The sequence below is a fragment of the Cariama cristata genome, unplaced genomic scaffold (genome assembly GCF_000690535.1).
Source record: "Cariama cristata isolate BGI_N322 unplaced genomic scaffold, ASM69053v1 scaffold33209, whole genome shotgun sequence".
Classification (NCBI taxonomy): Eukaryota; Metazoa; Chordata; class Aves; order Cariamiformes; family Cariamidae; genus Cariama; species Cariama cristata.
The window spans coordinates 19,684-32,369 of NW_009634679.1; the positions used below are offsets into that span (position 1 = coordinate 19,684).

Sequence of the window (12,686 nt, forward strand, 5' to 3'; positions counted from 1 at the left end):
AAAATTCAGTGCAAACTTGACTTAATAAAATTGCAGGGAAAAAATAACTTACTCTGAGCACAAGGAATAGAAAAGTAACAAATCATCTTCAGCCATAAGTTTTAATGAAACTCGAGGTTGTCTTTTAATTACTGAGCTTTTGTCAGTTGTGTATATTATTGGTCCAAAATGCTGTCAGTGATGGGCATAATTTACTTTTTGTTTCATTGGATTCATTTTAAATTGACTCAGGATGTAAGCTTTTCCTTCCTGTATTTTTTATAAAGATTGTCATCTTTTAAAATTTAAGTAAAATAACACAACTTTGGGTTAGTAGAATGTGGGAACAAAAGTGGATAAAAGCTATGTGTCAAGTAACTCTATCGATACAACCATCATCATTCTGCAAGTAAGTCCTTATTTGGTTTAGTTTCTAGCAGGATAAAAGTGTTGTGCAGGCAATTCAGGAGGTTCCTTGATTGTGTTGCTGACAATCTCCTAGTGCTGCTAGAGGGGAGAAACAGGAATAGTTCTCTGCCTGACCTGCTGCTTACGTAAAGGGAAGAACTAGCGGCAAAGGTGGTGATAAATAACAGCTGGGATCAGAGTGACCATGAGTTGGTTCAGTTCATGATTCAAAGGAAGTCTGGAAAGACAGTCAGCACGTTATGATTGTAGATTTCAGAAGAGCAGACTTCAGCCTTTTTAGACAATTGCTAAGCAGAATCTCTTGGGATGCTGCCACAGAGGAACAGGGTCCATGAAAGATGGATGATTTCTAAATAAAACATATTGAGAACTCAGGAATGAACCATCCTGTTGATAAGGAAGGAGGAGGATGCAGCAGAAGGCCTTCTTGGCTGACCAGAGCGCTCTCTGATGACCTAAAATGCAAGATGTAGACAAGCATTGTTTGACTGCTTAATCATGAAATCAGCAAGCTGATTGGTTTGAGCTAAGATTTACAAGGGTAATAAAGGAAAAAAAAAGTGATTCTGCAGGTGTGCTACTTTCAAAAATGTTAATCATGAAATCAGCAAGCTGATTGGTTTGAGCTAAGACTTACAAGGGTAATAAAGGAAAAAGTGATTCTGCAGGTGTGCTACTTTCAAAAATGAAGGTGAAATTTGACGAAGGGAAAAACTGATGAATGAGAGGAAAGACAATGTAATGACAGACAATACAGAAAAAGCTGAAGTACTCAACATCATCTTTGCCAGGCATTTAAGGGACCAGAAGGTAAGTGGAATAGTCAGCACAGATTTACCAAAAGCAAATTGTGTGCTTGTCAAGCCTGGTTGCCTTTCCTGATGAAATGACTAGCTGCGCGGGTGAGGGGAGAGCAGTGGCTGCCCTACACCAACCAGTGCCACAGCACAGCAGCTACCTTGACTCTTTGCTGGGTGAAAACACAGCTGACTCCAAAGGCGTACCTGACCCATGCCATAACTCCCACAGATCTGTGTCTGGGATCTGCTGTGGGGCACATGGTCGTTCCTCTTATCCACTAGTTGCCCTGGGAGTGGCTGCAAAGGTATTTCTCACACCTTTTCTGTGGGCAGGAGAAGCTGTAACATGGGAAGCACCCTTTAAAACTCCTCCAACAGCCTTGCAACCAAACATGAGGAAGTGTTGGATAAACACGTACAACTAATCCAGAGCTGGAAAGAAGATATAATTTGTAAAGGTTTGGAAATGTTCTGGATTGCCTTTAGAGTATCTCCTGGATTATAAACTGTCACCTTGCTCGTTAGCCTTCTCCCAGCATGGCTATGCTCATTTGCATGGAACAGCAGTCTTTGGTAAGGCTTTTGACACAATCTCCCACAGCACCCTTGATTGAAAGCAGAGGAAGAGTGGACTAAAAAAAGAGACTGGGTTGGGATCTGGCTGAACCAGTAGGCTCAAAGGGTAATGGTCATCACTTGACATCTGTCAGGTGGTCAGTGATGAGCAGAGTAGCTTAGAATACCTTCAGCATCAGTGAATATCTTCATCAATGACCTAGGTCATGACACAGAGTGCACCCTCAGCAAGTTTACCGAGGATAATGAATTAAGGAGGAGTGGTTAACATGACAAGTGGCAGAGCTATATTCCAGAGGGATTTTGGTATACTCAAGGACTTGACCGGGAGAAACCTCATAAAGTTCAGCAAGAACTCTGCACATCAGGTGGAACAGCTGCACATGCTTGTATGGGCCATGAAACAAACATCTGAATTGCAGCTTCATTGAAAATGACCTGGAAGTTACAGCAGATGCCAGGCTGAACATGGACCCAGGAGTGCACTCTCATTGCCAGTCAGGTAATCAGCATACTAGGCCATATTAAGAGAAGCATGGCCATCAGAAAAAGAGAAGTTATTTTCTAGAAGGCTCTGACCGATTCCCATTCTTCAACTTCAAGAAAGTTGTGGAAAAACAGGAGAGGATCCAACAGATTCTGAGAGTCCTAAATCACATGGAGGTTAGAGGGATGTTGAGGGAACTGGGGCTTGTTTAAAGCTATGAAAAAGAGATTAAGGGGCAATCTAAGAGCACCCTACAAGTACTCAGTAGCAAAAATGATGAAACCAAACTCTTCTCAGTAGAGAAGGACTAATAGCCACAAGCGTTGGCTTTGGATGTTGATTTCAATTTGAGAAGACAAAGAAGACACCAGGTGGGTGGCCTAGTGCTGGAGCAGGTTGCTTAGAAGGGTTGTGAAATATCCATCCTTTGAGATTTTTAAGCTATGGCTAGATAAAATCTAGAAAAAAAATTCCTGCTTCAAGCAGAAAATTGGATGAGATGACCTACAGAGATGCATTCCAACCAAATTTTCCATGATAGTAGGAAGAAAAAAAAAGTGATTTTTTGTTTTAGTGTTTTTGTGGAACATTCATTACTAATACAGCTGAGAGAGAAGTTGCAATTTATTCTTTAGCAGATGTCTGCCTTCCTATTTCCAGAAATACTGAAATTATAGCCTAAAAATCCTCTAGCTTTTAGATGTTCATTCCTTCTGTCTTTAACGAACACCATCAGCAAAAGATCCATAAAAATAAAGTGATTTTTTGTTTTAGTGTTTTTGTGGAACATTCATTACTAATACAGCTGAGAGAGAAGTTGCAATTTATTCTTTAGCAGATGTCTGCCTTCCTATTTCCAGAAATACTGAAATTATAGCCTAAAAATCCTCTAGCTTTTAGATGTTCATTCCTTCTGTCTTTAACGAACACCATCAGCAAAAGATCCATAAAAATAAAGAACTGCCATCTTGAGTTTTTACTTCCTTTTTAACTTTAGAAAATGGTAACATAAACTTCTGTGCTTCAGCTGATAAAAAATTCACTTTAACATTTAACTCTGGCTAGATATTAAAGATTCATGGATGAAAAAGCTGTCTGAGATATCTGTTTTGCTGTGAAAAGCATGTTTGATTTTTTTTACACGCATCTTTGCAAAATAACATTTTCTGGATGAGGAGGAGGTGCTGGAGATTGGAAGGGAGAAAAAGGAGAACCATTAAGTTGAAGTCTCAGAGGATTTTTTTCCCTGTATTGAAAGCAGCGTTCCTCAACTGTTTGTTGTTTACTTATATAAACTTGCTAGTTGAATTGAGGATATTTTGTGGAAACACCTTTACATTTGTATTGATACACAGATTTGACTTTCCAGTATGAAACCATTACAAGCAGTTCAAGTTAATATTTTCATGCTCAGTTTTTGCCTGGGGCTGGATTTGTTTGTCTAGGGATAGCAAATGTTGCATGTTTGTTTTGCTTTAAAATTTAGTGTAAACTATAGCTATTATTTTAAAAGTAATTTTAATTAACCACTATTATGATCAAATTAAATTGCATTTAGTTTTAATGATAGCAGCTTGGTCATTTAAGGGATGGAGGGAGAATTATATGGTTTAGTTCATGTTCTATTCTATGTTAAAAATTGTGGTGATATTATATTTTAAATACTGTAATATTCCGTATGTAGCTTTGGGGTGTTGAAGTATGGAAGCTTATGAAACTGAATCCACATAGTATTTCTACTGCATTTGTGAAAAATCTATTCAAATGCCATAAATATAAGTCTTTGGAAAAACTGCAGTTCATTTATCCTCCAAAATGTATTTAATTTATTTTTTTTTTTTGCAGTAGAACTCTAAGATTCCATACTTACACTGCAGTATATTAAAGCTTCTCAAAATTTTGTAATACTGACTAGATTATTTTAAAAAGGTGGCATGATTGAGCATAGAATTATATGGCAAAGCTAGTTTTTCTCTCTACTTATTTCTTCCAGCCCTTTCTGACACAGAAACATAATCAAGAGTGATTCTGTTCTGTGCTCTGAATGCCCAGTCCTGTCAGATTTTAACATTGAAGACTGGAAGAATAGGGGGAGTGTGTTTGGCAAGGAATTATGGTGAGATTGGGTGTGAAAATGAGGGCGAACTTGTCACTGGTTGTGTGAGAATGGAAGTCACAAGAAGGGAAGACTGGTATTTATGGGTAAGAAAACTTGGATTTGGAAGGGGAATTTAGGACAAGGAAGAACACAAGTGAGAAATGGGTGAAGAGGCATGAAGAAGCAGGGGAGAAAAATAGCCTGGAGAAGAGCAGCAATGAATTTCAGGGCTACTGAACCAGCAACTCGCTCAGACAACGAGACACGAGGTTTGGGATAATCGATAGTTGTGCAAGAAGACTGAGGCAAGGAACAGAGATAGAAAACAGGTAGGAAAAGTTGCTGATAAGATGCTGGCAGGATCAGGCTAGAGCCATTTCTCTCTATAAAAATGGAGAGGAAGCCAAGGTTTCTGGTGTTTGCATGATGCGTGCATGATCCCACCAGGCAGTCTGTCATGATAGTTCATCTGTATTGCCGGTCCGTCTGGAGGATGAGGTCCTGCTGCTCTTACTGGTTAGTCCCTGTCTCTCAGGAAGTAGAGTTCTCACACTCTAGCTCTTAAGTTGGCGACCCTGCTGATGATTATATTGAATTCAATATCGTGTCCCATAATAGGATTTCTTTCTTGGCTTAGTCTTTGATCAATCTAAGAAGTTATTAAAAAAAAAAATTAAATAAGAAAAAAAAAACAACACTATTTAAGTAACACATTAAATGTTCAGTCAAGAAAATAAAAAAATAAGTTTGTCCGTATAACCTTAAGTTGGACCCTTGGTGAAATACAATGGTAAAGTATTTAGTTATGCTATCATCTAAAAATGACTACTTATAGAATACCTGTCAACAGCTTTTTAGAAAACAGATCACAGTTGTATTTCTTAGCTCTGTGTTATTATTCGTTCCCTTCAATGAAGCATGAAATTGCTAAATTGCAAAGCAACTATTTTATATTTCATGTATTTAAGACAGAAATTTTATTGTAAACTAATTGTTAAACTTTACAAATACATAATATTTGTCTGCCTATCGTAAGATTTCATTTTGCTACACCAAATTTATTTTAAATGATAAGTCTTAACTTGGGAGAATAATTTATGTTAAAGTCAAATTTTAGTTATTGTCAAGTCACCAGATAATCTGTTATGTCCTGAGTAATCCACACATATTTAAACAGGACTGTCAGAGATCCCCAACTGACAGGATTTGACTATTTCTAATACAGGTAGTGGAAACTACTTATTACTCAACACTTAAAAAAAAAAAAAAAGGAATCTGCCTTAGTGCTTGTATGGAGATTTTTGAAATGAGATCATAGGATTGGCAGTGATAATACACACAGAAATGGTAAGTAACATTTAATAGTGCACAGAGGAAAGACATAACCCTAAGTACATACTACATGTATCATGGACATGGATTCTTACAGCAGCTATTAACACTTAAGAAACACACCTTGGGGTGACTGTGGTTAGTTCTGTGACATTGTTGGCTCAGTACTCAAGAGCAATCAAAAAGGTAATTAAGAATGGAAATAGGATCTGATAGGAAGGGAAAAGACTGCAAAATATAATGTTTTTCTCTATGAATCTATGATGCATCCAAGTCTTGAATACTACATGGAGGCAACTGGAAAAAGCCCCAGAGCAGGGTGACAGAGATGTAGCATTTCCAGGTGGACCTAAATAATAGATAATTCCAGTATAGAAAAAAGATGTCAGAGAGAGAGAGATAGAGCAGACATCTGCAAAAGTACCTGTGGCATAGAGAAGGCAACAGGCAACTACTGTTAGCACTTTCTTACAACTCAGATACAGGGAGTTTACAATGCATTTTCAGTTTAAAATAAAGAAATGGAAGTTTTTGAAATGTTACCATGTATTATCAATGTGCAACCAAGTAACAGGCTTACAGTACACAAAGGTAGAGGGTTTTGGGTATGTTGCACGATTAGGTTTGTGGGACTCATTGCCACAGGGTGTTGTGAAGCCTGAGAATATAAAAATGTTCAAATATGGATGAGGATAAGTGCTCAAATTCATGGTGGATAGGCCTACTTACCACAATTTGCTTGGATTTAGTTTCTGGTCTACATGGTCCTTAACTTGCTGATTTTGAGCAGCTGAGCAGGGAAGGGCCATTCTTTACTGGCCCTGTTTCCTAAAAGGTCACTGCAAGGGACTAGGGCATTCGGTCTGATTGTCTCACCATTCCTATGCAAAACAGCTTGCTTTTCCATTACTGCAACAGAAAATCATAACTGATTTTTTTCAAATTAAGCAGTCATTTCATTTCCTAATTCCTAATGGCTAAGACTAATGAGTGTAGAATTGGGTGTAGAATATTAAAAGTTCTAAATTATACTTATGCCTTCTTGTAGGCCATTTCATTGGAAAACCCGATTAAAATGTTTAAATGGTATTCTTAAGAGGAGCAAGGCAATCCTTACTCTTCATTACTGTGCTAAAAATTTGCTGCGATCTCAAGCACCTGTTTTGCAGTTACAGAAAACTTTAAGGCTCATGAAGATAGCAGTTAATAATGGAAAAGCTGAGATATCATTGATTATAGAAGGATTTCCAGAAAGAACTATGGTAATGTACTTCTGGTATTTTCTTCCAGATCTTCACACCCCTTCTCGTCTTTCGTTTAGTTGAAATAAAACATGTCATATGAGTGATTGGGTCTTATTTGAATTGCCAGGACACAACCTATGAAATAAAATCAACTTTTAATTCTAAATAAACCTATTGAACTACAAGGTATGTGGTTCTCCTAAAAGGTTATACGAAAAGGAAACTCAGAGAAGTCAAAAGACATATATATAAAAATCACTGATTACTAGAAGTGGAAGAGTTTATTTGTATTAAATTGCCATTGATTTTTGTTTTAATAGTGATATACTTTTAAAGACAGTTCTTTGCACACTTCCCAGCAACATTACATTAGCAATACTAATGTATTAGTTGTCGTTACCAAACTTGGGTACAATTAAAAATTGCTATTCAAAAAACCAAATGTTGGAAACTTGTAGCATTGAGAGATTTATTTTCTCTCAGACTGAATTTAGTATTTCCTGGCTATAGCCCTGCATACACAATATGCTGTGAGAGCTTAGCTGGTTTCTTTCCATATCATAAAAGGTTTTAAAGTGTTTTAAAAAATGAAACTCTTAACATTTAATGTGCTATGTGTTGGCAGCTGAACCATACCAAACAGGATTCTGCAATAAAAAAAGTTAAAATTAAATTGAGGACCCTGCATGATGCTGAGGAGCGAACAGTTTTAATAATGCCATTTTCTTATAACTTCTGTTGTGCAATAAAGCCAACCTGAAACAATAACACAATGATGATCCAAACAAGGAATAATAAGGATTACAAACAGCTAGGAAGATTTGCTTCCTTTACACAATCTGTTATGAAATAAATAAATAAAACCAGTGTCAGATCAATCATCCACCTCCCACTGTTACTGTTAGGTTTTCCACCAATTAGTTATACCTTTCTGCGGAAATGCTGCCTCATTGCGTTTAGGTCTATACTGATTAACAATTCCAGCTTTCAATTTTTTTTCGCTAGAAAAGTAGTTTATGACTATCTGCTGTTCATACTACCGTTTAAAAGCTTACCTTGTGGCGTTGAGTGACTTGATTCTCTCTCTTGTGATTGAATTATCTACTGAGGCGTGCTCAAGCCAAGCTATGCTACTACTTACATTTTCTGTTGCTTTTCCTCTACTATTGCATGCCTGATTCTCATGCTAACCTAATTATTGCTGTCCATTTAGGCCTAGCAGTTGCTGCTCACATTTATCACAGAGCTTGGTTTTTAGCTTACTGATAAAGACAGAGAACTGTAATGTACGTTTGTCACTAAATAAACAGTTTAAAGGCACAAAAGGAGCAGATCTGCTAAATGAGAAGTTACAGCAGCAGGTAGTTATTTTTCAGAGTAGACACATATTAGATAATTACTCACTAAAAGAGATATTACAATTATCCAAGAAGTATACAGGAATATTCACACATTTAGCATTTTAAGGGGATTTTTTGCATAAATATTAAAAACAATGAAGGTAATGGACAAAATAAATTCCAGGACGTAGTTCTTTATTCTTCCTCATGTTAAAAATTACAAAAATTGCTTAGTATTTATTTTAAATAAGACAAAACCTCTGAAGATGTACCCACTGTATCTGAAAGTGATGCAATTGCAAGTAAACTACAGTGAATCAGTCCTTAAATACTGTATATCTAACTTTTGCATTTTTGTTACAGCATGCTAAATGACCTGCTACATGTTTTGAAATTTGTTTGAAGAATTAATGCATCATAAAATAAGGCCTCAATGTTTATGTTCAATCTGGCTCTTAATTATTTTGCAAGAAAAGTTCACGTGACCTTGACTATATTTTTTCAGAATGGCATATTGGAAACTGTTTCTAAATAGCATTCTCCTTATCCCATGCTTTGAGAGAAGACAACCTGTCTCTGTCATAGCACTGGAGAAGAAGACATGCAAGACAGAATTCACCAGGTGGGCTGGTCCCATTGGGTAGAAGTTTGTTCTTCTTCTTCCAGTGAGGAGAAATACAAATTAAAAGAGGAAAATGCTGCATTAGAAGAATCATTTCATAAAGCTGGGTGGTCTTCATAATTTTTTTTTTTTATATTTGGGATTGTTGTCTTCCAAATAGGTAGGTACTATTGTAGCTAAGTACTCGTTTGCCGTAGAAAAGTTGAAGAGTCAGTCAAGACGACTGTCATATTTGAAGACAGTCTGTTGCAGCAAGTTTCTCATATTACTTTTAAGGATTACTGGCCTACATGAAGCACAGTTTGTATGAGCAGGAAAATGATCTGCCTAGTATATTTTATCATTCTCCTCCTTTCTATTTTTTATCCCAACTTTCAATTATTTTTACACTATTTCATTTATATTTACTAAATCAAATTGAGAGAGAAAATAAATTTATACTGATCTGAGCTGGACACGTGATGTTACATACCGCTCATTTTTAAAGTTCTTGCTTTTCTGTGTCAATAAAATGTGCAGCCGGGTCCCAGCTATGCAATTGGCAGTATTAGCATATGCAGCTGAGTAGTATGAAGGTACCTAAAGAACCAGTTCAGTCCATGATCTTAATGACCTTGAAGAATGGCATCTGATGGTAAATAGGTGGCTATGATGATCTCAGACCAGTTCATAGACCTTGCAAGAAGTGCACCCATAACTGGAATTAGCTGATACTCTGAATCCTATGCTAAGTAAAGAGTCCAAGCTTTAAAAGGGTAAGAAGTTTTAATTCCTTTTCTTAACGTTAAGACCTCTCTCTCCAGCTCAGTTACAGAGGGTATGTTGTTAGCTAGGTCACAGTGTCACTTAGATAATACCAATGAATTGAGGACTTGATACATCAGCACGGTGGCTTGTTCCAATCTTCTATTATCTTACCATCCAGCAAGACTGAAAGGAGTGAAAAATACTGAATGTTTTAAAGTTTGCTGGACATCGCAAGATATTTTGTTAGGGCTCTGTGTTTATATTTGAAGGACTAACTTGGTCCCAATATCTAGGTAGATGTTGAATGTTTACCTTCATTTTGCTTTTGGAAGCAGTTTGTAACTGTCAATTAACAGAGCAATCTCCCATATCTGTCCATCTCTGTGGCACAATTTGTGTCTCAGCACAAGGTTGGATGGTCACTCACTGATGACTCAGTGTAGTTTGAGCATTCACAATAGATCCAAGGGGTAGCGACACTCTCGTGTCATCTGCCACTCAGAGAAGACAAGTAACTTGAATATAGGAAGCTAGCACGTTGTTTATGGACTGGTTTGTGTTTTGAGCCATGGAGAAGTCTACAGTTTTTATTCATCTTCCTGCACTGGGGCAATAGTTCTTCAATTTTCATAGTAGGTATCATTTATATTTGATATTTGTACTTGTTCTTTAATATACTCCCTAAAAGCAAAACTGATTTCTAACGGAATAAAAGGTAGTATTGGTCTAAAGTAAAATAATAGAAGTGGTTTTTTCTCTTGATTTTTTTTGTATTGAAAGCAGCAATTGATTTAGTAAATAAATTATTAAATCCGTCCCTCTGAAACAAGTGTGAAATATGCTGATAAAAAAGAATGGCTACCTTAAATATTTTTAAAGGGATTTTACTAAATGCTTGACAGAATGCTTTACAACAAAACTAGTGACAGCTTTGCTACTTTGATACTTGGTAATCTTAAAATGTCATTTTTTTAACTGTAAAGTTTTCCCTGGGAAAGTCAGGCACAGAGAGTTCTCAAATCATATGTCAGATTGCTATGAATAATGTTATTAGCATTGACTGAGACCAATTTTTAAGTACAGCAGCTACTCCTTTTCCCCCAAAGGACAAAACCAGAAGCTAATAACAAAGAAAAATATGTTCTCTGTATCTGCCAGTGCATCCATGACCGTAATAAATTCTGGTACCTGTGAAAGTCACAGCAAAAACCACACCCATGTCAGACACAGTGCAGCCAGAAGAACAAAAAGAGTTCATTAATTGCTTGGCCTCTTGATATTTTCAGGCTTCTGAAATAAGTTTTTCATCTAACTAATACTGTATTGCTGTGAATAAAGACAGTGGCATACCCTGGATCTTCTGGCAGAAGCAAGGGTATGACAACAATTACATCTTGGAGCTCTTTAGAACAGAAACAACAGGAAATTATGAGTCAATTTTCACTCTGCCAGTAGGTCCAGAGGTATCTGCTGGGGCCAACGCAGTAGTTGGAGAAGTTGCATGCCGGGAAATGTACTATATGTGGTGCATTTTTTTGAAAACTGTTTGCTGGTTGTCTCCTGTGGATCCTTGGCTGGTTGGTACTAAAGGCTGCATCCCCTTCTGCCCTCTCCCTGGGTGGCTCCCTGGGAGCTTTGGGGTAAGTATTGCCTCTCCCAAGCAGTTGGCCTCTACGCAGCAGAAGAGAAATGCTAGGTGACCTGTCAGCATCAGTTTTAGGATCTCATTCTTTGTATCTAGCTCCGCAGACTGCTGCCTGTAATTTGGAGCAGCAGTGCAAGTGCGATTGCAGTAGCCTTGTCAACTGCAAGGTTAACTGTTTGAGATGTGATCTGCATAATCAGATTCTGAAGGCTGAATCTGAAAAGAGAGCAAAGAACTCATGAAATGAAACGAATTGCCTGCCAATGAGATTAATTGCTTACACACTTTGTTACCAACAGCGTTATTATAGGATATGGCTCACTTTGACCACAGCTGTACTTGCAAAGCCCCAGCTCATTGGGGCAGGAGTATGTTGAATTAACCAGTAATATGTACTTCATCTTTATCTTCAATTAATGAGTAAAAAATACCTCTTTTCAGGTAATAAACATCATATTTTCTTTTGTGCAATGCTCAAAATTAAGATCACAGAAAGCTGTGCAGAAGTAATGATGTTAGATTAAAAAACAAAAAAAAGCAAGCAGAGAATGTGGGAAAATTCATCACTGAACTTCAGAGATAAGATATTGCCTTTCAGTACCACACTTCCCGTAAGCCAGTTTTATGGCCTGCTTATATTGTGTGTATCTTTATACGCAGTTGCTTGTATGCCATAATACTGTGTTACCGAATTCTAATGTTTCCTTTAACAGCACACTTTACTTGTCAGAAAAGCCGTACTGAAAAAGTCTTGACAGATTTGCTATGTATGCTTTTAAAATGATTGCTGTTTTTTCTCTATATTCTCAGCCACTAATGCACACCTGATCTTTTACTCTTGTCTCTGTATCACCAGGCCTCCTGAACCTGTTTACAGCACTGTGAACAAACTGTGTGATAAACCACCTTCTCCTAGGCACTATTCCCCTGTCGAGTGTGACAAAAGCTTCCTTCTTACAGCTCCCTATCCCCACTACCACGTAGGCCTGCTCCCTGACTCTGAGATCACCAGGTACTGCATGCGCTTCTTCCTCACATCCTTCATTAGAGTGCATGAACATCACTGGATTTATCTCATAGTTTGCATCTTCACCGTAGAACTTCTTTTTCTACAGCTTGTGCTTGTTTTTAACCATGCTTTCACATCTGCACCACTGGAAGATATATGCTAATTCAGTGTATAATTTTGGTCATCCAAAATCCAGTGATGAACACAGGCAATGTTCTGATCCATTGGAATGGTGCTCTAAAATAGGTTACATAATATGTATCACATTTCATAAATTAATTCAGTATTTGTTTCTCTATGAGTATAGAAAGTGACTAAGATTTCACTGAAAGCTGTAGTAATTTGGTTGGAGTCAGTCATTTTATTTCTGTGTTGTGC

The 12,686-nt window shown here is 37.3% G+C and overlaps 1 protein-coding gene across 1 annotated transcript in view; it reads left to right on the plus strand.

The window, feature by feature from the left end:
* LOC104167101 (disks large homolog 2-like) overlaps nt 1–12,311 on the plus strand; it is a gene marked incomplete at its 3' end in the record, with an annotated part of 31,961 nt that extends 19,650 nt beyond the window's left edge. Inside the window, exon 5 of the mRNA XM_009707237.1 lies at nt 12,156–12,311. Coding sequence (XP_009705539.1) covers nt 12,156–12,311 — 156 coding nt within the window. The remainder of the gene's footprint in view (nt 1–12,155) is intronic.
* Between the last annotated feature and the right edge of the window lie 375 nt (nt 12,312–12,686).